Source organism: Pristiophorus japonicus, chromosome 20 (assembly GCF_044704955.1).
Source record: "Pristiophorus japonicus isolate sPriJap1 chromosome 20, sPriJap1.hap1, whole genome shotgun sequence".
Classification (NCBI taxonomy): Eukaryota; Metazoa; Chordata; class Chondrichthyes; family Pristiophoridae; genus Pristiophorus; species Pristiophorus japonicus.
The window spans coordinates 7,929,148-7,952,854 of record NC_091996.1 but is presented as its reverse complement, the minus strand read 5'-3'; the positions used below and the strand labels follow the sequence as shown (position 1 = coordinate 7,952,854).

The 23,707-nt window shown below is 44.5% G+C and overlaps 1 protein-coding gene across 1 annotated transcript in view; it reads left to right on the top strand.

Moving 5' to 3' along the window:
- Positions 1–23,707, top strand: part of col27a1b (collagen, type XXVII, alpha 1b) — a 740,056-nt gene that overhangs the window by 702,956 nt on the left and 13,393 nt on the right. Inside the window, exons 49-57 of the mRNA XM_070863596.1 lie at positions 2,806–2,913; positions 6,818–6,871; positions 14,437–14,499; positions 18,356–18,409; positions 18,537–18,572; positions 20,758–20,775; positions 21,919–21,954; positions 22,126–22,152; positions 23,269–23,334. Of these exons, the coding sequence (XP_070719697.1) occupies positions 2,806–2,913; positions 6,818–6,871; positions 14,437–14,499; positions 18,356–18,409; positions 18,537–18,572; positions 20,758–20,775; positions 21,919–21,954; positions 22,126–22,152; positions 23,269–23,334 (462 nt within the window). The remainder of the gene's footprint in view (positions 1–2,805; positions 2,914–6,817; positions 6,872–14,436; positions 14,500–18,355; positions 18,410–18,536; positions 18,573–20,757; positions 20,776–21,918; positions 21,955–22,125; positions 22,153–23,268; positions 23,335–23,707) is intronic.

The window sequence follows — 23,707 nt, the reverse complement described above, 5'->3', positions numbered from 1 at the left end:
CACGCTGTGTATCGGTACCTGTGCTGTGAGAAATGTAAGATTAGCCAAATCTGAGGAGCACAATCTGAAGAGTCCAACAGAGAGTTCTAATCACTGCCGGCTGTGTGTTCCAGAGTGCAATCGGCCCCAATGTTCTGTTTATCATGAACTCCATGGTGTATCTGATGTGGTTGATTGTCATTTCACAACAAAAGATGTTAAAACCACACATCTCTCTCCATCTGTTGAACAAATTGCAAATTAATTATTTTTTGCGGCTTTGACTGATAACAAATAAATCGCCAAGAGTCCTCATGACGCATATTTTGTTTCATCTTTATGCCACATACCCTGTGGTCACACAGAGCGGTGCAATATGTCATTATTATGGAATTGCGCACTGAACATGCCTTGAGGCATCGCTAAATGTTCCCATTGCTGAAGCCAGAGTGACCCTTTGGTTGGAATCAAAGAAGGAACATGATCAAAAGTTAAAACTAACTGTCACTGTGCTGCAGATCAAACAGCCATCTCTCTTTACTTCTTTCGAGAGCTAATTCTCCTTGCAGTGATCAGAATACACGCAGGTTGATTCTCTCCCATAACATCTCCAAGTGTGATGCTCTGTAAATCTCTGCTGTTAAATTGGATCAAATAGTATTGGTGTAGAAACACTGACATTTGGGACAGAATAGTGCTTGAGGAGCCAACCCTTGTCAATTATCTGTGCTGTAGCCCAGTGTAGGTTTTGGTCTCCATATTTAAGGAAGGATATACTTGCATTGCGGCTGTTCAGAGAAGATTCACTAGGTTGATTCCGGAGATGAGGGGGTTGACTTATGAAGGTAGATTGAGTAGGTTGGACCTATACACATTGGAGTTCAGAAGAATGAGAGGTGATCTTATCGAAACATACAAGATAATGAGGGGACTCGACAAGGTGGATGCAGAGAGGATATTTCCACATAGGGGAAACTAAAACTAGGGAACATCGTCTCAGAATAAGGGGCCGCCCATTTAAAACTGAGATGAGGAGGAATTTCTTCTTAGCAGGTTGTAAATCTATGGAATTCTCTGTCTCAGAGAGCTGTGGAGGCTGGGTCATTGAATGTATTTAAGGCAGAGATAGACAGATTTTTGAGCAATAAGGGAATAAAGGGTTATGGGGAGTGGGCAGGGAAGTGGAGCTGAGTCCATGATCAGATCAGCCATGATCTTATTAAATGGCAGAACAGGCTCGAGGGGCCAGGTGGCCTACTCCTGCTCCTATTTCTTATGTTCTTATGTTATTATTGAGAGCTTTCATACGTGGAGTCTTTCAATCTCGATGTAATGTATTTGCTTCATGGGATCTTTGCTTAAGAATTCATAATAACACATTGCTATTAAGAACTAGTTGGTTTATTAACAAAGGTTGAACAATCACACTACACATTACCAGTTCATTCACTAGGCTCACAACTGCATACTGTATCGTGGATGACCTAGACCCAATTGACTGGGGTTTTATTGAATCCAGTGAACATCACGTGACTGGCTAAGCCACTCACAATGCAACAGCTCGACAACTATTTTAAAGTAGAAACATTAAATCAAGTGCCCCCTTTTGGCAAGGGCACTCGAACCCACAAATTTCCAAATAAAACTTTTAAAGGAAACTTAAATCAAATTAAAATGTGTTTGCCGGTGGTGATGATGCCTACCTCTCGCAACAGCTCTGCAAACCTGTGAGCATACTCACAGGTGCATACATTACACTCGGAAAGGCCAAAACCATGGCCTGACTATCCATTGCATGGTCTGGGGTGCTTGGATTTGGCCCAGTTAGTGCCACAATGTCTTTATCCATAATTCCGTATCATCATCCCTCACTTTCACAAATGAGATAAAACTCTAGCAATTAGATGGACTGAAACCAATGGAGAAATGGTGGAACAAAAGAACGGTACGGTAAGGGTACGGTAGCTCAGTGGTCATGTTACTGGACTAGTAATCCAGAGACCTGGACTAATGATCCAGAGACATGAGTTCAAATCCCACCACGGCAGCTGGAGAATTTAAATTCAGTTAATTAAATAAATCACAAAACTACCAGATTGTCGTAAAAACCCATTTGGTTCACTAATGCCCTTTTAGGGAAGGAAATCTGCCTCTAGCCTATATGTGACCTCAATGTGGTTGACTCTTAACTGCCCTCTGAAATCGGCGGCTCACCACTACCACCTTCTCAAGGGTAATTAGGGATGGGCAATAAATGCAGGCCTTGCCAGCGACGCCCACATCCAGTGAATTAATTTTTTTTTTAATTTCAAAAGGTTACTGATCAGTCTAGGTGCTCATAGGAACAGGAGGAGGTTATTCCTCCCCTTGAGCCTGCAATTCAATCACATTGTGGCTGATCTGTACCTCAACTCCATTTTCCTGCCTTTGTTGCATATCCCTTGATGCCCTGACCTAACAAAAATCTATCGATCTCCGTCTTGAAAATTTCAATTGATCCCCCCACCCACCCGCAAGCATCCACAGCCTATTGGGGGAACGACTCTGTTTAAAAGTAATTGTTCCCTACATATTTGTTTGAAACCATTTATTTGAATCTTTTCTGTCTGCAAGCGAATTATTGTTGCAGTAGTCTGTTTACCAGTCTTCCCTTGTTCATTTTAAAGAATACTGAACACCCGAGCTTTGCAGGTCACTTGGTGTTCAGTTTAAAACAGCGGTAAGTCAGATGCTGTAACAGACGCATTGTAAAGTACAGTCAGTTCTTCGCGGTCTGTAACCAGCGTCAGTAAATCCATGTTTCTTTATCCATTGTGATTGTCACAGGGAGAGAGAGGATTGCGGGGCCAGGCGGGACCCCCGGGAATAAAAGGAACAGAAGGAGGGGCAGGTCTGCCTGGGAAAAGAGGAGATCCGGGATCCAAAGGTCAACCGGTCAGTGACACGCTTCTTTCCCGAGCTGTATTTTGACGAGTTGATATTAACTGCTTCTGTCAGCCATGTTCAGCTAAGTATTCTGGCAAATATGATCAGAGAATTGACAAGGGCTTCGCCATCGTTTAGGGCGTTGTCTAAAAATAATTACGAAGAACTAGTTTTGGATTAGGTAGAAAAACACTGAAGGTACTATTTTTATTTCAAAATTATCTGATCATTAGCTGTAACAGATGATGTACTGCTTGATTTGTGTGTCAAACCTGCCTCAGTGGGTAACACTCTTGTCTCTGAGTCAGAAGGTCATGGGTCCAAATCCCACTCCAGAGATTGAGCACAAAAAACTAGTACAGTACCAAGGGAACGCTGCACTGTCGGAAGTGCCGTCTTTCAGATGAGACATTAAACCAAGGCCCCATCTGCTCTCTTAGGTGGACCTAAAAGATCCCATGGCACGATTTCAAAGAAGAGCAGGGCAAATATCCCCGGGGTCCTGGCCAATATTTATCCCTCAATCAACATCACTAAACAACAAATTATCTGGTCATTATCACATTGCTGTTTGTGGGAGCTTACTGTGCACAAATTGGCTGCCATGTTTCCTACATTACAACAGTGACTACACTTCAAAAAGTACTTCATTGGCTGTAAAGCACATTGAGACATCCGGTGGTTGTAAAAGGCGCTACAGAAATGCAAGTCTTTTTTTTGATGAACTCAACTGGAGCATCCTCCCACCCCCACTCTCCTGCCCTTTCCCCGTAGCCCTACAGATTTTTTTCCTTCAGGTACTTATCCCTATTGGAAGCCATGATTGACTCTGTCTGCACTACCCTTTCAGGCAGTGCATTCCAGATCCTAACCACTCACTGTGTAAAAAAGATTTTTCCTCATGTCGCCTTTGGTTCTTTTGCCAATCACCTTAAATCTGTGTCCTCTGGTTATCGACCCTTCCACCAATGGGAACACTTTCTCTCTATCTACTCTGTCCAGACCCCTCATGATTTTGAACTCCTCTATCAAATCTCCTCTCAACCTTCTCTGCTCCAAGGAGAACAATCTCAGCTTCTCCAGTCTATCTTCTCAAGTATCTGTACTCTGTTGCCATCCACTGCTGCTTAAAGTTGCACAATAGTGACCTAGGTTAGCAGAGAAACATAAGGTTCATTCAGCGCCTTGCTCAGATCATAGCTAGGATTTTGCACTGGGGTTACAGCAGTTTCCCGGCACAACTCTTGGAATTTCTTCCATTTGGCCAGGATTTTCCGCCGACTGTGACAGTGGGTGTAAAACACCATGCAAATGATGTAAATACCTCATGCAACATTTCAGTCATTCGCAACCGAACAACAGGGAATGCCTGCACATTGCTGAATGAAGCCGCAGATTATTAAACGCACTTGTTCCCAGATCTCCTGTCAGTTTCGTAAAATTAGCCCTAGTTCCTCCCATGAAATGAATCAAAGCATGAAAGTAACTGAAAAATTGCTACTTTTCTGCAGTGCACCCTTCCTGGGGATTACAACTTGTATTGGTAATATTTTCCCATTGTTTTCTATAAAGAGGAGGTCAGTCAATAAGTGTTGTACAATGCTTCAATGTGGGAATCCTGTTGATATCAACAACTTGCATAGCGCCTTTAACATACTAAAACATCCCAAGATGCCTCACGAGAGTATTAGTAGACAAATCATTTGACACCAAGCCGCATAAGGAGAAATTAGGGTAGCCTGGTCAAAGAGGTAGGTTTTAAGGCGCGTCTTAAAAGTGGAAAGAGAGGTAGAGAGGTGGAGAAGTTTAGTGAGGGAGTTCCAGAGCTTAGGGCCTAGGCCACAGAAGGCATGGTCACCAATGGTTGAGCGATTATTCAGGGTTGCTCAAGAGAGCAGATATCTCAGGGCGGGGGTGGGGTGGCGGGGGGGAGACAGGAGTTACATAAGAACATAAGAATTAGGAACAGGAGTAGGCCATCTAGCCCCTCAAGCCTGCTCCGCCATTCAACAAGATCATGGCTGATCTGGCCGTGGACTCAGCTCCACTTACCCGCCTGCTCCCCATAACCCTTAATTCCCTTATTGGTTAAAAATCTATCAATCTGTGATTTGAATACATTCAATGAGCTAGCCTCAACTGCTTCCTTGGGCAGAGAATTCCACAGATTCACAACCCTCTGGGAGAAGAAATTCCTTCTCAACTCGGTTTTAAATTGGTTCCCCCGTATTTTGAGGCCATGCCCCCTAGTTCTAGTCTCCCCGACCAGTGGAAACAACTTCTCTGCCTCTATCTTGTCTATCCCTTTCATTATTTTAAATATTTCTATAAGATCACCCCTCATCCTTCTGAACTCCAACGAGTAAAGACCCAGACTACTCAATCTATCAGTCTACTCAGCCTTGTGAGGCTGAAGGAGATTACAGAGATAGGGAGGGGTGAGGCCGTGGAGGGGTTTGAAAACAAGGATGAGAATTTTGAAATGGAGGCGTTGCTTAACCGGCAGCCAATGTAGGTCAGTGAGCACAGGGGTGATGAGTGAGCAGGACTTGGTGCGAGTTAATAAATAATAAATAATTTATCACAATGCACTGAAAATTTCTCAGTGTCGTATGATGTAGATGCCATGGAGTAAATGTCACACAATTTACTCCATTAATTAATATCCAAATCTGATCTGATCTTAAATCGGTTATTTCTGCGTGTATTTTACGATCAGTCTTTGAGTATATTCAAGACAGAGATGGATAGATTTTTGGACACCAGGGGAATCAAGGGGTATGGGGATAGCGGAGTTGAAGTAGATCAGCCATGATTTTATTGAATGGCGGAGCAGGCTCGAGGGGCCGAATAGCCTACTCCACCTCCTATTTCTTATGTTCTTAATGGTGTTTTGTTCACAACAGCATGTTTGGTCTGATATAAGAATTTATTATCGGGGAGACGACCCTAACATCACCCTGAATCACACCATGGACCAAGCCAGTAAGACATTGAATCTAAAAAAATCTATTTACCATTTGATTAAATTGTGGATTTGCCACAAAAATCATAGATTGAAGGCTAAAACACAAATACTCGCTCTCATACATATCAACAGACACGTAGAGGTGTAGTCATGTGACAGTGAGTGATATGAACAGAAACGCTGAAGTAAGTTCCAGATACAAGTACATTTCTACCTAGTACCAGTTAGCTCAATGTTATTACTATTCCTGTTCAATGCAAGTGTGAATTACAGGAAGTCTTGATCCAAGGCACTGTAAATGCAGCAACAGATGTCACTATATATTGAAGTATTCCCTGTCTCCAGTCTTACTTTAGAGTAACTGATCAAATCACTGTAGAGTTAAGATACAGATACATGTTCTAGTTGAATCAACAACCAACATAACAAAAGCAGATTATCTGGTCATTATTATATTGCTGTTTGTGGGATCTTGCTGTGCGCAAATTGGCTGCTGCATTTCCTACATTACAACAGTGACTACACTCCAAAAATACTTAATTGGCTGTAAAGCGCGTTGAGACTTCTGGTGGTTGTGAAAGGCGCTATATAAATCCAAGTCTTTCTTTTGAATGATGGAACAGGTTCGAGGGGCTGAATGCCTTCTCCTGTTCCTATTTCCTTCCTATGCACTGTAGAAGATGGGGGGAGTGAAATTGGGCACGGGCGGGGAGGCAAAACAGGCGGAATTGCTTCTGTCGCCCGTTGTACCACACGTCCGATATTCAGTTCTACTGAAGTCAGTGGGACTGAATATCGAGCGGAGGGTACAATGGGCGACCAGTGCAATACCGCCTGTTCTACATCCTCACCCATGTCAAATTTCACCCCCCCGTCCCACATATGTTGTGTGACTAATGTGGCCTTGCTCTTCTTTGCTAACCAAAGTGTTCTTCTTGATTTCAGGGGGACCCTGGAGAATCTGGCTTTCCTGGGCTGATGGGAGTATTTGGACCAACGGTATTTACTATAAGAACATTTCCTGAGCTTTGTGACCATTCTCTGTTTTCTGTTGCATTTTGGAACATCCATTGTCCCCAGCCTCAGTCTCTGTGGCTCATTGCTAGTTGAGTCATGTGGAACATATTGTCCCCCACTTTTACCGAGACGGGGGAGGGGAGGCGTTATGGATAGGACACCCGGAAGTGCGGGTTTCCCTCAATGTCCTACAGATATTACCTGTTAGGATGGTGTGTGTGACTTGGATGAGAACTTGGAGGTGATGGTGATCCCACGCGCCTGCTGCCCTTGTCCTTTTAGGTGGTAGAGGTCGTGGGTTTGGGAGGTGCTGTCGAAGAAGCCTTGGCAAGTTGCTGCAGTGCATCTTGTAGATGGTACGCATTGTAGACAGAGGAGGAGAGCATTCGAGACCAAGAGAGCAAGTATTCAGTTGTCTACTGATGTTCTCAAACTAATTTTGCAACTACCTTTGCTGCTCCCGACTAAAATGTGAGTGTCGCTGACAAGGCCGGCATTTGTTTCCCATCCCTAATTGCCCTTGAGAAGGTGCCTTCTTGAACCTTTGCAGTCTGTGTGGTGAAGGTACTCCCATAGTGCTGTTAGGGAGAGAGTTTCAGGATTTTGACCCAGCGACGATGAAGGAACAGCGATATATTTCCACGTCAGGTTGGTGTGTGACTTGGAGGGGAACTAGGTGGTGTTCCTATGCACTCGCTGCCCTTGTTTTTCTATGTGGTAGAGGTCGCAGGTTTGCCAAAAAAGCCTTGGCGAGTTGCTGCAGTGCATCTTGTAGATGGTACACATTGCAGCCACGGTGTGTCAGTGCTGGAGGGAGTGAATGTTTAAGGCGTTGTACTTGGAATATACAGCACTGTTTGGTATCATCTGCAAATTTTGATATTGGATTACTTATTCTTAAGTCCAAATCATGAATGTAAATTATGAACAATAATGGTCCCAGCATTGATCCGTGTAGAACACTGCTTTGTACCTTTCTCCGATCTGAATAGCTATCCCTACACTCTGCTTTCTATGTTTTAGCAACTTGAATGAAATGCCACCAATACATATTTGCTGCATAATCCCATCCTCCAAGCAGGATACTTGATTGTGAAATGCAAAGTGCATTTTGCTTGCAATAAATTTCAACAACAACAACTTGTATTTATATAGTGCCTTTAACATAATGAAACGTCCCAAGATGCTTCACAGGAAAATTATGAGATTTTTTAAATTGATACCGAGCCGCATAAGGAGAAATTAGTACAGGTGACCAAGGAGGTAGGTTAAGGAGTGTCTTGAAGGAGGAAAGAGAGATAGAGAGGCGGAGAGGTTTAGGGAATTCCAGAGCTTGGGGCCCAGGCAACAGAAGGCACGGCCACCGATGGTTGAGCGATTATAATCAGGGATGCTCAAGAGGGCAGTATTAGAGGAGCGCAGACATCTCCGGGGGGGGGGGGGGGTTCTGGGGCTGGAGGAGATTACAGAGATAGGAAGGGGCGAGGCCATGGAGGGAATTTCAAAGTTCTTTTACGCTAGTTTTTCTCACTAGTGCAATTTGTTACAAAAATTAGTAACCATTCTGTTTGGCCCATGTCTTTTGAGTAGTTTCAGAGAATTGATTCAGTCTTCGGGGTGGGGGGGGGGGTGGTGGGGGCAGGGGGTGTTGTACTTTGTATATTGAGTTTATTTTGTCTCATTCAGACATTGGGGGGAAAGGCATTATTTCCACCCAATCGTAAAATCTGGGCATCCAGTCAAAAAGGTTAATATGAGAACAACCAGGGCTCTGGTAACGTGTTACTCAGTCAGACGGAGGGTCTCACTTGGTTAACATTCAGAATGTTACAGCACATCAACAGGCCAATTAACCCGTCAATTCCGCACTGGTGTTTTTTCCCATGAGATGACGAGTGTTTTCCCACTCACTCCCCATACCCGCGAACAGTCCTCCTTTTAAAGCTAAAAGCATTTATGGACTCTGCCTCAACAGCAGAAAGTGCTAATTCCAACCAATCTCTGGGTAAAGAATTATTTTCTAGCTGCACTTTAATTCTTTACGTGGTTGTCTTAAATTTGTGCCCTCTTGTTACTGTCCCACTCCACAGAGGCTTGAGCACAATAAATCTAGGCTGACACTCCAATGCAGTGCTGAGGGAGTGTCGCACTGTCGGAGGGGCAGTACTGAGGGTGTGCCATGCCATCAGAGGGGCAGTACTGAGGGAGCGCTGCACTGTCGGAAGGGCAGTACTGAGGGAGCACTGCACTGTCGGAGGGGCAGTACTGAGGGAGTGCTGCACTGTTGGAGGTGCCCTCTTTCAAATGAGACGTTAAACTGAGGTCTCATCTGCGCTCTCAGATGGGCGAAAAAGAGCAGGGGAGTTCTCCCCCAGTGTCCTGGAAGATATTTATCCCTCAAGCAACATCACTAAAAACAGATTATCTGGTCATTACCACATTGCTGTGTGTGAGAGCTTGCTGTGCGGAAAATGGCTACCACGTTTCCCACATTACAAGAGTGACTACGCTTCAAAAAAGTATTTCATTGACTGAAAAGCGCTTTGGGTCGTCCGGTGGTGGTGGTGAAAGGTGCTATATAAATGCAAGTCTTCCTTTGTACTTCCTTACTTCTAAATTGCAATATTTCACAATTTCTACATTGAATGCATCAGCTGTGATGAGCTCCCACTGCCACATAGTCCACCAACACCCACCCTCTACAGAATGGTTTATGGGCCAGAAAACAAAATGGGGCAAAAAGAATTAAGTTTGGAAAACTGTGGACAGATGCAGCAATAACCTCGCCTTTCAAATTTGGCAAGATATACCATTTATTGGATGTGTAAGAATGCACCCACTCTATAAATGCAGTGCTGTTTTATGAGTGCTGCCCTGGCATACACTCACTGAAGGTAGCTGAAGTCTCACATCCCCCTCTGCTGTAATCATTTATGCCCAGTAGTTCCCCAGTAGCTACCATGTGCTTTTCATTACATTCCCTCAATGAAGATACTGATTTCTGGGGCACACAAAGCTTCTTTCATACTAAAGATCTCTCTTTAAAAATCCTCTGCACTGTATAAAGTTACAAAACAGTTGGAGAAAATCATTCCTGAAGAGGTCGCTCAGAGTTTTGTTTAAATTTCTTCAGCAGCAAAGCTTAAATAATTCATCAGAAGGATTGAAATTGGAAATTAACTTTATTGGCCTCTAGCAGAAGCTTAATGGTGAGTTTAGCAAAACAGGAGTCAGCTTTCACTTTAAAACTGGAAGAGAGCAGCTGACCCAAATCAGTTCGAACTGCAATATCTCCTCAACGTTCCTCCTGGCCCTCTCCACTTCCACATGATCCTCATCCAATCTGTGTCCCCAAGATCCCTCTCGAAAGTTTTGTGTCTTCCAGATTGCATCATCTTCACCATGACTCCAAGATCCTCTCCTGTGTGTCTCCAACACGCCCCGCTAGCTCTACATATCCAGTGTGCGCTCCCCATCTATGAGGTCTCCCAGCTGCTTTCAAGCCCTCCCCTCCATCTAGAACTAGGGCATAGTTTCAGAATAAGGAGCGCACATTTAAAATGGAGGTAAGGAAGAATTTCTTCTCTCAGAGGGTCAGGAATCTTTGGAATTTTCTGTCCCAGAGAGCTGTGGAGGCTGGGTCATTGAATATATTTAAGGTGGAGATAGACAGATTTTTGAACGATAAGGGAGTCAAGGGGAGCGGGCAGGAAAGTGGAATTGAGGCCAAGCTCAGATCAGCCATGATCTTATTGAATGGCAGAGCAGGCTCGAGGGGCCAAATGGCCGACTCTTGCTCCTATTTCTTATGATCTTATTTCACATGGACATCGAGAGGTAGGCGACGGGAATAGAACTTGCACAGGGAGCAAATGATCAAATCGATCTGGAGCAGGTCAAGTCACTTGGGTTGTAAAATACAAATGCAATCGGGGGCTTTAACTTAGGGAGTGTGTTCATTCCTGGAGGTGGTTACTTGTAATTGTGCCACAGACGTCTCCAGATTCCAACATTCCAAGCTTGGCTGTGCACAAACAACATCTGAAGAGAATAATCAGATGATAGGCTGGGGTTGTTTTCTTTAGAACAGAGAAGGCTGAGGGAAAACCTAATTGAGGTGTATAAAATTATGAGGAGCCTGGATAGAGCAGATAGGAAGGACCTATTTCCCCTAGCAGAGGGATCAATAACCAGGGGGCAGAGATTTAAAGAAATTGGTCGGAGGTTTAGAGGGGACTTGAGAATTTTTTTCAACCACAGGATGGTGGGAGTCTGGAACTCACTGCCTGAAAGGACGGTAGAGGCAAAAACCCTCATCGCATTTAAAAAGTATTTGGATGTGCATTTGAAGTGTCGTAAGGTACAGGGCTACGGACCAAGAGCTGACTTCCAGGATATTTTCCATGACCTGATTATGGTCTTGCACAGTTCAGTAGCATGGAGTAAGTTTGCATGAAGTCATTGGCAATTGATTGCCGGCAAGCTTTTCTGATCAGTGTTTTTTGATTTTAACATTTATTTTAATGAATGACTGTGCAGTCAGTCACTATTTTACCATCAAGGTTGGTGGATTTGTGGAAAAAATGGCTGCTTCCTTGACATGGTGCCGTTATATCCTGGAAAATATTCACTAACCAGCAAGTGTTGCTCGTGGCCGACGTTTTATGTGCAGATGTCGGGTAATTTTAAATAATTGTTCATAAACTTGCTGATAAGCAGCAACAAATCTGGCACTGACCTGAACATTTGTTGAGACTTGTGTAAGCAAATTAAGTCTGATTTAAACTAGTCGAGGTTGTAATCCGTATTGACACATTCGTGTAAACAGCCTCATTATGTATGTTTGTTCTTGACCCCTGTGGAGCTGTATTGAAATGTTTTGCTTATATTTATTCTTTTTTAAGCAAATATTTAAATACTTCATGTGTCACCCTTGGGCAATTCTGATTTATTTGCATCTCTGTTGCAACCACCCGTCTGTTTCCAATAATAACAACAGCCCTGAATTTGGGGTCAGAGGCTTCCTGTGGGGGAAACACCTCCCATCCGCAAGTAAAATGCCCTCGTACCTGGTGGTCCGGGAGGTACAGAGGCTCGCGGTCCTGAGGCCTCTCCGGGTATCTGCAGGTAGAGGCCCACGTATCTCAGGGCCGGCAGGCGGTTCGCAAGCGCCCATGGGATCACGTGGGCTGGTCCAACCAATGAAAGGAGAGGATCCCCATTCATACTTATGAGAATACCGTATGCGCGGCAACCCCATGCGCTTCACGTGCGAAAACCTGGAACTTGCATGGCCCCATGGATTTTTGACATTACCCACAGCACTAAAAGACAATTGCACACACACACACACACACTCATACACACAAACACACACACACGCTCATGCACACACGCGCACACACACACACACACACATACACGCTCATATACACACACACTCACACACAAACACACTCACACACACTCACACACTCACTCACTCACTCACACCCTCACATTCACACTCGTGCAGACACACACACACGACACCATTAACGCTCAGTAAAAATGTAATTGAGCTCACAGGTTACAAACATAATTCCCTTTGTTTCCAGTAAGGATGTAACTAACGTGGGCCCTGTACCAGGAAGCTATTCTCCCGACATCCACTTGTTGAAAGAATAAACCCGCGCAGCGCAGACTTAACCTTTGTTGCAAAGTTTGGGATTGAGACAAGTTTAGGGAGAGCTTGAAACTGTCCATCTCACTGAGCATCTTTCCATAGCAACCTTTACTGTAGCTCTATTGAAGTCTTTTATTCTAGTGGAGAGAAAAAGGATGATTCCTACATAGCAACAGTGACTATAACTTCAAAAAGTTACTTAATTGGCTGTAAAGTGCTTTGGGGCGTCCGGTGGTCGTGAAAGGCGCTATATAAATGCAAGTGCTTTAAGTGTAAGTGCTGGAAATCTGAAATGAGAACAGAAATTGTTGAAAATACACAGCAGGTCTCTCAGCGTCTGTAAAGAGAAGAGACAAGCGTGTGTGTTCATTAGATGCTTCATTACAACTAGAAAGTGATGAACAAGTCCTTCCTACAGGACAAAATGAGGATGGAGAGCAGCAGCAAAAGTCACGAGTCGCATTTGGTGACTCCTAACACAAGGGACTGTTTAATTATTCTGCAATCGGGTTTTTAATAAAAATCTAGAATGTGAAGAAGGTTACTGGATGATCTGCACTGATTATCTTAGACAGGCTTTAACCGAACTGAAAATAGTTCAATAAGGCAGTGAAAAGACAAACGGAGAACAAAAGGAGCTCCAAACTGGAAGGTCAGTGTGAGAAATGGACAAATATAGCTCTGCTCCCCGCCTCTCTCCCCTGCTTTAAGATGCCCCTTAAAATCTACCTCGATGACCAAGCTTTTGGTCGCATGTCCTAATATCTTATGTGGCTCGGTGTCAAATTCTGTTTGATAACGCTCCTGTGAAGTGCCTTGGGACAATATACTATGTTAAAGGTGCTATATAAATACAAGTTGTTGTTGTGATTGTGTAACTATAGCACACGGATTCAAACAGTCATCAGCTCTAGAACTCAAACACTCGGTGGGGGGGAAATTGCCCTCCGTCCCGTTTCGGGCAGATAATTCGAATTATTACCGCCCAGCGGGAGTCGGAGTAAAGAGATGGAAAATTCAGCTCTAACTGTGTCTGTGCTTTGGGACACTGTTTGAGAGGGTGTCGGGGCGGGTCCGGGTCAGGAGCGGTGTCCATCACCGCCGCGCTGACGCGTAACAACGTCCCTGCCCTTCAGTTAAAGGGAAGGGACGCTGCGAGGCCTCTGGGGGCGCCCACTGGGCCACCAGGGAAGGGTTTGGCCAGGCCAAGAGGGGGAGCCGGGCTGCCTGTTGGCGGCCGGCCCGACCGAACTCGTGGCCGCAGTTGTCGGGCCGACTGCAGAGTCGGCCAACAATTAAAAGAAAATGCCGGCCGCAGCAGCGCGCCATCCCCTTTAAGGACGGCCGCACTGTCCAGCCACTGGCAGCTTCTTCCCGCCGCGGAAAGTTTCCGGGGGCACCGACCGGCAGTGGCCGCACTCCCACAGGACTATTTCCCCCACGGGGCGGAAAAGGGGGTGCGGCGAAATCCCGTTTCTGCTGCCCCCCCCCCCCCGCCATTACGGTAACGGCCTGTAAAAAAAAAAAAGGGGGCAATTTCAGTCCTCAGTCCTCAGTCTTCTGGGTAGCAGTGCTATAGTCCCTTGTGATGGACTCTGCTGAGTCTTTGAGTGGGCAGTAAGTATTAATAGGGAAGGTTTTCCATGTCTACACTTGCCAGCTTGTGATTCTTCAGCCATTGAAATCCAAAGCCGGGACATCATGGCCTGGGGGGTGGCATAAATGGAAATTCCCGGTCAATGATTTCGAGGCTGTTAATTATATTCTCCGGTGTGTGTGTATTTTGCCCTTTCTAGCCACATGATCATTTTTATTGATGTGGGTCCAATTTAGAATTGAGAACAGCAAGATCCATCATTTATTATCTGCTCTGTTTCTGTAGGGCCATCCAGGAGATGCAGGTTTTACTGGGATCCAGGGTCCCAAAGGACCTCCAGGATTAATGGTAAGTGATCATTTATTACAAGGGAATTCACAGAAACTTTTCTTTTAATTGCCGTTTTGCATAATTACGGAGACATGGCTCCAGGGTAACCAAGGCTGGGAACTCAACATCCAGGGGTATTCAATATTCATGAAGGATAGACAGAAAGGAAAAAGAGGTGGGGTAGCGCTGCTGGTTAAAGAGGAGATTAACGCTATAGTAAGGAAGGACATTAGCGTGGATGATGTGGAATCTGTATGGGTAGAGCTGCGGAACACCAAAGGGCAGAAAACGCTAGTGGGAGTCGTGTACAGACCACCAAACAGTGGTAGTGAGGTTGGGGATGGCATCAAACAGGAAATTAGGGATGCGGGCAATAAAGGGACAGCAATTATCATGGGTGACTTTAATCTACATATAGATTGGGCTAACCAAACTGGTAGCAATACAGTGGAGGAGGATTTCCTGAAGTGTATAAGGGATGGTTTTCTGGACCATGTGTCGAGGAACCAACTAGAGAGCAGGCCATCCTAGACTGGGTCTTGTGTAATGAGAGATGATTAATTGGCAATCTTGTTGTGCGAGGCCCCTTGGGGAAGAGTGACCATAATATGGTAGAATTCTTCATTAAGATGGAGAGTGACACAGTTAATTCAGAGACTAAGGTCCTGAACTTAAAGAAAGGAAACTTCGACAGTATGAAACATGAATTGGCTAGGATAGACTGGCGAATGATACTAAAAATGTTGACGGTGGATAGGCAATGGCAGACATTTAAAGATCACATGGATGAACTTCAACAATTGTACATCCCTGTCTGGCGTAAAAATAAAACGGGGAAGGTGTAAACCTTGGCTAATAAGGGAAATTAGTGATAGTGTTAAATCCAAGGAAGAGGCATATAAATTGGCCAGAAAAAGCAACAAACCTGAGGACTGGGAGAAATTTAGAATTCAGCAGAGGAGGACTAAGGGTTTAATTAGGAGGGGGAAAGTAGAGTATGAGAGTAAGCTTGCAGGGAACATAAAAACTGACTGCAAAAGCTTCTACAGATATATGAAGAGAAAACGATTAGTGAAGACAAGTGTAGGTCCCTTGCAGTCAGAATCAGGTGAATTTATAATGGGGAACAAAGAAATGGCAGACCAATTGAACAAATACTTTGGTTCTGTCTTCACTAAGGAAGACACAAATAACCTTCCGGAAATACTAGGGGACCGAGGGTCTAGTGAGAAGGAGGAACTGAAGGAAATCCTTATTAGTCAAGAAATAGTGTTAGGGAAATTGATGGGATTGAAGGCCAATAAATCCCCGGGCCTGATAGTCTCCATCCCAGAGTACTTAAGGAAGTGGCCCTAGAAATAGTGGACGCATTGGTAGTCATTTTCCAACATTCTATAGACTCTGGATCAGTTTCTATGGATTGGAGGGTAGCTAATGTAAAAAGGAGGGAGAGAGAAAACAGGGAATTATAGACCAGCTAGCCTGACGTTGGTAGTGGGGAAAATGTTGGAATCAATTATTAAAGATGAAATAGCAGCGCATTTGTAAAGCAGTGACAGGATCAGTCCAAGTCAGCATGGATTTATGAAAGGGAAATCATGCTTGACAAATCTTCTGGAATTTTTTGAGGATGTAACTAGTAGAGTGAACAAGGGAGAACCAGTGGATGTGGTGTATTTTGGACTTTCAAAAGGCGTTTGACAAGGCCCCACACAAGAGATTAGTGTGCAAAATTAAAGCACATGGTATTGGGGGTAATGTATTGACGTGGATAGAGAACTAGTTGGCAGATAGGAAGCAAAGAGTAGGAATAAACGGGTCCTTTTCAGAATGGCAGGCAGTGACTAGTGGGGTACCGCAAGGTTCAGTGCTGGGACCCCAGCTATTTACAATATACATTAATGATTTAGACGAAGGAATTGAATGTAATATCTCCAAGTTTGCAGATGACAATAAGCTGGGTGGCAGTGTGAGCTGTGAGGAAGATGCTAAGAGGCTGCAGAGTGACTTGGACAGGTTAGGTGAGTGGGCAAATGCATGGCAGATGCAGTATAATGTAGATAAATGTGAGGTTATCCACTTTGGTGGCAAAAACAGGGAGGCAGAATATTATTTGAATGGTGACAGATTAGGAAAAAGGGGAGTTGCAACGGGACCTGGGTGTCATGGTAAATCAGTCATTGAAAGTTGTCATGCAGGTACAGCAGGTGGTGAAGAAGGCAAATGGCATGTTGGCCTTCATAGCGAGAGGATTTGAGTATAGGAGCATGGAGGTCTTACTGCAGTTGTACAAAGCCCTGGTGAGGCCACACCTTGACTATTGTGTACAGTTTTGGTCTCCTAATCTGAGGAAGGACATTCTTGCTATTGAGGGAGTGCAGCAAAGGTTCACCAGACTGATTCCCGGTATGGCAGGACCGACATATGAAGAAAGTCTGGATCGACTAGGCTTATATTCACTGGAATTTAGAAGAATGAAAAGGGTTCTCATAGAAACATATAAAATTCTGACGGGATTGGACAGGTTAGATGCAGGAAGAATGTTCCCAATGTTGGGGAAGTCCAGAACCAGGGGTCACAGTCTAAGGATCAGGGGTAAGACATTTAGGACCGAGATGAGGAGAAACTTCTTCACTCAGAGAATTGTGAACCTGTGGAATTCTCTACCACAGAACATTGTTGAGGCCAGTTCGTTAGATATATTCAAAAGGGAGTTAGATGTGGCCCTTATGGCTAAAGGAATCAAGGGGTATGGGGAGAAATCAGGAATGGGATACTGAAGTTGCATGATCAGCCATGATCATATTGAATGGTGGTGCAGGCTCGAATGGCCTACTCCTGCACCTATTTTCCATGTTTCTATGTTTTTATAATCTGTAACTGCACACGCATAAAGGAGATGATAAATTCAAGTTAACAATTGTTTGATTAGTTGACTTGTTTTATGTCATAATCACTAAAACTCCAAAACACTTAGTGATGGAACCTGTACCTATGATTCCTCCCAGTCTGCTCCAGTCAGCAAATGAACAATGCAGTGCCCTTTAAAGGAGCAATGCAGTGCCCTTTAAATGACGCTTTGTACTATTTACTGAATTGGTAAGAAATGTTACATTTCTACATGCAAACATCATTTCTGACAGGTTTCACTTTGTCAAACTGAGTAGATAAAGTTGTGGGTCACAGGAGGGTGATAATTCACCTGTACTGTTATCGTGAATTGCTGCCATCTATCTTCAAGTTAAACATAATGTTATAAGTATGCGTGCAGTCAAAGTTCGAGTCCAAACGCACAGACGCGATATGCCAAATTTAGTGATTCTTTAAGAGGTTTGTAATTTTTTTTATTCGTTCCCAGGATGTGGGCGTCGCTGGCAAGGCCAGCATTTATTGCCCATTCCTAATTGCCCCTTGAGAAGGTAGTGGTGAGCCGCCTTCTTGAACCGCTGCAGTCCGTGTGGTGAAGGTGCTCCCACACTGCTGTTAGGGAGGGAGTTCCAGGATTTTGACCTAGCGATGATGAAGGAACGGCCGATATATTTCCAAGTCCGGATGGTGAATGGCTCGGAGGGGGACATGGAGGTGGTGGTGTTCCCATGCGCCTGTTGCTCTCGTCCTTCTAGGTGGTAGAGGTCATGAGGTCGCGGGTTTTGGAGATGGGTACAGTGCTTGTTGGGGCCGGCCGTTTATAGAGTCTTTCTCGGATTTGGTCTTTGCGAATCTGGCAAGCTTATTGTTCACACCCCAATAAACCCAATATAAGAACAACTTTAGACTTAGATGTAAAGTAGGATTGTAATTTGCACGCGTAACTTGTTAATGTGGTGGTTGAAAGCTGTGTGGTGTTTGAGACTAAGCACTCTTTCCTATCTAGGGTAAAGAAGGCATCATGGGCCCATTTGGCGTGACAGGTCCCACGGGGCATCCTGTGAGTATTCTTTGATTTATCTTTATTGAAGTTAAAAAGGAAAATGTCCAAAGTAATTGGTGTTATTTACAATTTCTTAATATGTTCACTTAAGCACAAATTCTACAATTCTTCTTTGTTTTTTTAGGGTCCAAAGGGTTATAAAGGAAATCAAGGTGATACGGTAAGAGTGATTAATTTGAAAGAATTAAAAGTCCGTCTCCCTGCATCACGCTGACTCCAAATTTGAGGAGATGAATTCTGTTCAGTATGTTTCTTATTATTTATTTTATTTTGTGCTGATTAAAGTAAGGAATATCAATATCGGTGAATAGAACACTTTTCAACTTTTTGTAAAGTGCATTAGACAGTGGCTTTCTGCCCCTGGGTTAGAGCTTTGAACTCAGAGGGGTTGAACAGGAAGCCTCCTTCAACTATAATGGAAATTAATTTCACTTATAGTCGAAGTGTCAGCCAGTGTCAGTCGAAGTGTAGCACACTCGCCTCTGAGCAAGAGGTCGTGGGGTTCAAGTCCCACTCCAGAGACTTGAGCACAAAAATCTAGGCCGACACTCGCAGTACAGTGCAGTGTTGGAGGTGACTTCTTTCGGATGTTAAACTGAGGCCCCATCTGCCCTCTCAGGTGGGTGTAAAAGATCCCACGGCACTATTTTGAAGAAGAGCAGGCCAATTTTTATCCCTCAATCAACATCACTAAAAACAGATTATCTGGTCATTGCCACATTGGCTGTCACATTGACTACACATCAAAAAGTACTTTGTTGGCTGTAAAGTGCTCTGGGACATCCTGAGGGCATGAAAGGCACTGTAGAAAAAAGAATGCAAGTCAAGTCAAGAGTTTGGACAGTCTCAGCCCAGTGGGCACGAGTCCACAACTCGAGATTAGTGCCAAACCGTCACGCTCACTTAGTTAGCCCATGGAAATTCTGGATCCACGAAGCTTCTGATTCACACTCATTATAAATGGGTGGCCGGGGTTGCTGGATGATGAACTTATATGTAGATGCAGATTTAAAAGAAAGACTTGGATTTATATAGCGCCTTTCATGACCACTGTATGTCTCAAAGCGCTTTACAGCCAATGAAGTACTTTTGGAGTGCAGTCACTGTTGTAATGTGAGAAACACAGAAGCCAATTTGCGCACAGCAAGCTCCCACAAACAGTAATGTGATAATGACCAGATAATGTGTTTTTGTGATGTTGATTGGGGGATAAATATTGGCCAGGACACCAGGGATAACTCCCCTGCTCCTCTTCGAAATAGTGCCATGGGATCATTTACATCCACCTGAGAGAGCAAACAGGGCCTCAGTTTAACGTCTCATTCGAATGACCACTGCTCCGACAGTGCAGCACTCCCTCAGCACTGCAAGGAGTGTCAGCCTGGATTTTTTTGCTCAGGTTCCTGGAGTGGGACTTAAATCCCTGACCTTTTGACTCAGAGGCGAGTGTGCTACCCACTGAGCCACGGCTGACACTAAAGGGCCAGTCAGGAGATTCATGCAGATGCTTTTAGGTCATTTCGGCACATTGGTGCTTGGGTTCTCATGAGTCCTGGTGCCAATTGTTTTTGTTAAATTGCCAAACCAGCACCAAAGGGTTTCCAGTGGGATCCGATGGTGATCTAATTGAAACATACCCAATTCGTACAGGGCTTGACAGGGTAGATGCAGGGAGGATGTTTCTCCCGGGCTGGGGAGTCTAGAACCAGGGTTCACAGTCTCAGAATAAGGGGTCAGCCATTTAGGACTGAGATGATGAAAAACTTCTTTACTCAGAGGGTGGTGAATCTTTGGAAATCTCTATCCCAGAGGGCTGTAGAGGCTAAGTCTTTGAGTATATTCAAAACATAGATCGATAGATTTTTGGATATTAAGGGAATCAAGGGATATGGGGATAGTGTGGGAAAGTGGAGTTGTGGTAGAAGATCAGACATGATCTTATTGAATGGCGGAGCAGGCTCGAGGGGCCAAATGGCCTACTCCTGCTCCTAATTTTTATGGTCTTATGCTTTCCCCTGTCCATCCGTCGCTCTATTGAAGTGCTTGGAAGAAGCACTGATGGGAGGCCAGGCAAATCAGAGGTGCTCTGTGCCTATCTGCCAGCAGCCACACATCCATACACCTGCCAGCGGAGGTGATTACACCTTCATCTCACTGTGGCTGGTGATTAGTGCGTGTGTGGAGGTTGTCTCTCCCAAGGTAGGATTGTGACAGCAGACCCGAAGATAGAGATGAGCATGCTGGCTGACTAGATAGTTGAATGTTACTCATGAAAAATCTCTGAAAATCTGTGCGGAACTTTCTTTCTAATCGTTATCTTTTTTTGTCCCTTCTTTGGATGGCAGGGTGTACAAGGACCGCAGGTAAGGTGCTGCCTTTATTTCATTCTTCAGACTAAATCAGACATTAACCAGGGCCACTATTTTGCAAGGGAGTGACTGGCATGGTCTGAACTAAGGACTTAAACATAAAAATTAACATTTTTGCTGACAATTATGAACCGCAAAATAAATAGCAGTCCCACAAGGGAGAGAGGATTGGCCATCCTAGTGCAAGCTACAGGTTGGGTAGAGATTCTCTGCTTGGCATGTTGTAGTTTTGCCTTGCTGCGGATATGGTCGCCACCCAGCTACCCTGTTTACACCCACAAAATAAAAACAGTTGCTGTTCCTCGTTTGCCTTTCATGCTGCTGAATCCAAGCCTTTCCATCATCAATAAAACTAAGTCAGGAGTGTGATGGAACACTCTCCACTTGCCTGGATGAGTGCAGCTCCAACAACACTCAAAATGCTCGACACCATCCAGGACAAAGCAGCCGCTTGATCAGCACCCCATCCACCACCTTCAACATTCACTCCCTCCACCACCGGCGCACTGTGGCTGCAGTGTTTGCCATCTACAAGATGCACTGCAGCCAACTCGCCAAGGCTTCTTCAGCGGTACCTCCCAAACCGCGACCTCCACCATTTGCAAGGACAAGGGCAGCAGACGTATGGAACCCCACCACCTCCACGTTCCCCTCCAAGTCACACACCATCCTGACTTGGAAATATATCGGCTGTTCCTTCATGGTCACTGAGTCAAAATCCTGGAACCCCCTGCCTAACAGCACTGTGGGAGCACACGGACTGCAGCGGTTCAAGGCGGCGGCTCACCACCACCTTCTCCAGGGTAGTTAGGGATGGGCAATAAATACCGGCCTTGCCCACATCCTGTGAATGAATTAAAAAAACACAATGGGCAATAGAACTAATCCCAGTTGGTCAGCCCCCAATAAATAGCCAATTCCGCGCACAGTATCCAGTTATCCATGTGAGCACTGTGAGGAAAATAGTTTAATCCAGTAGACTCAATTGGAATCAGGTGCTGTAAAAACATCGCAAAATACAGCAGTAAACTTGGTCACCAGAAAATGTCAACCGTGAACTTACCAATATTCAATTCTCCTTTACATGGGTTTTATACGGGAAACTGATGGGACACCTTATGACTTTCTTCTTTTCAGGGTCCAGCCGGCCCACGAGGACTCCCTGGACCACCGGTAAGTTCCTGGATTTCTATTTTTTTTAATTGCAGCCACATAATTTCATGTTTTGGAACTCTTGTGATCAACGTATCAATAGAAAAAAACATAAAGTCACCAAACATAATGTCGATAATGATCAGTAAACACTCGAGCATTTATACAGCTGACCTTTGATCTTTTGAACAGGGTCCTCCCGGAATTCAAGTCGCACTCGTAAGTTTTTTAAAATTATTTGAGCCCCTTACTCCTCCTGCATGAGTTTCACAGCCGTGCACCACAAGACTGCTTTCCTCTAAATGAATCAAAAGCATAGTAATGGTTACAGAATTATTACAGCACGGAAGAAGGCCATTCGGCCCGTTATGCCCTTGCCTACTTTCAGCATAGAATCAGAGAATGGTTACAGCAGGTCTCTGAGCCTTCAATGGCAGTGCAACATCCACCAACTGGGGTCGAAGGGACCAATGTAATAAAATATTGGCATTTTGCTGAGAACACTTGTCTGAGACTATGGATGCGCATTTATAACCGAGAAGTGACTACAGACTGATTATTTAATAATAGGTCACAACATTGTAACCAAATAAATTGGCTGATTTAAAGAAGTTTAAACAATGTACAGCGCTAGAAGTGTTAATAGTATACAGTAGCTTTTTCCATACAGCATGCAATAACAGATTAAAATGGGTTAAATATGTATAAAATACATTATATACTGTACAATTACAGATTAAAGCAGTTTAAACATTTCCAACATACTACTAAGAACATAAGAAATAGGAGCAGGAGTGGGCCATATGGCCCCTCGAGCCTGCTCCGCCATTCAATAAGATCATGGCTGATCTTCGACCTCGACTCCACTTTCCCGCCTGATCCCTATATCCCGTGATTCCCTAGAGTCCAAAAATCTATCGATCTTAGCCTTTAATATAGTCAATGACTCAGTATCCACAGCCCTCTGGGGTAGAGAATTCCAAAGATTCACCACCCTCTGAGTGAAGAAATTTCTCCTCATCTCAGTCCCAAATGATTGGTCCCTTATTCTGAGACTGTGACCCCTGGTTCTAGACTCCCCAGCCAGGGGAAAACAGCTACAGTAGGTAAGGCTGCAATCAAAAATGGCCTTAGAATTTTACAGCACAGAGGTGTTGAATGGCGGAGCAGGCTCGAGAGGCTAGATGATGTACTCCTGTTCCTAATTCTTATGTTATTATGTTCTTATGTATTCGACCCATCGCTCCTATGCTCGCTCTCTGTAAGAGCTTTCCAATTACTCCCATGCCCCTGGTTTGAGTCTGAAACATTATTTTGTACCATTTATATTTTCAGAAACACGAAGATCTAGGTGCTGCTTTACAAGCTTTTATCGAATCGAAAACTGCACTCAGGACAGAGGTAGCTGAACGCTCTTCATCTGTGTCTTGATAGCCCTCATCAGTTGGAACCATGGGTTACAAATTCATTATAGGCCGCTTTGAGGCGGTGATGCCGCCTGCTCGCTAACTTTAGCACCGGGCGATATTTACCGCCTCCAACCGGGATATTTGTTTTTAACACCCCAAGAGGGGAGTGGAGAGCTAAGGGAAATGTTCCACACCCCTCCTAAGGCACTAACCCTGTTTCCTGGGGCGCTATTGCGGGAGCGCTGCTGAAGTTCTGGGGCTAGGAAACCGGCATCTCAGCGCCCAAAGGGGAGGCCAGCTGGACCACCCGAAAACTGAAAGAAAATGCACGGGAGTTTTAGCAACAGTGTTGAACGCCTGAGAGA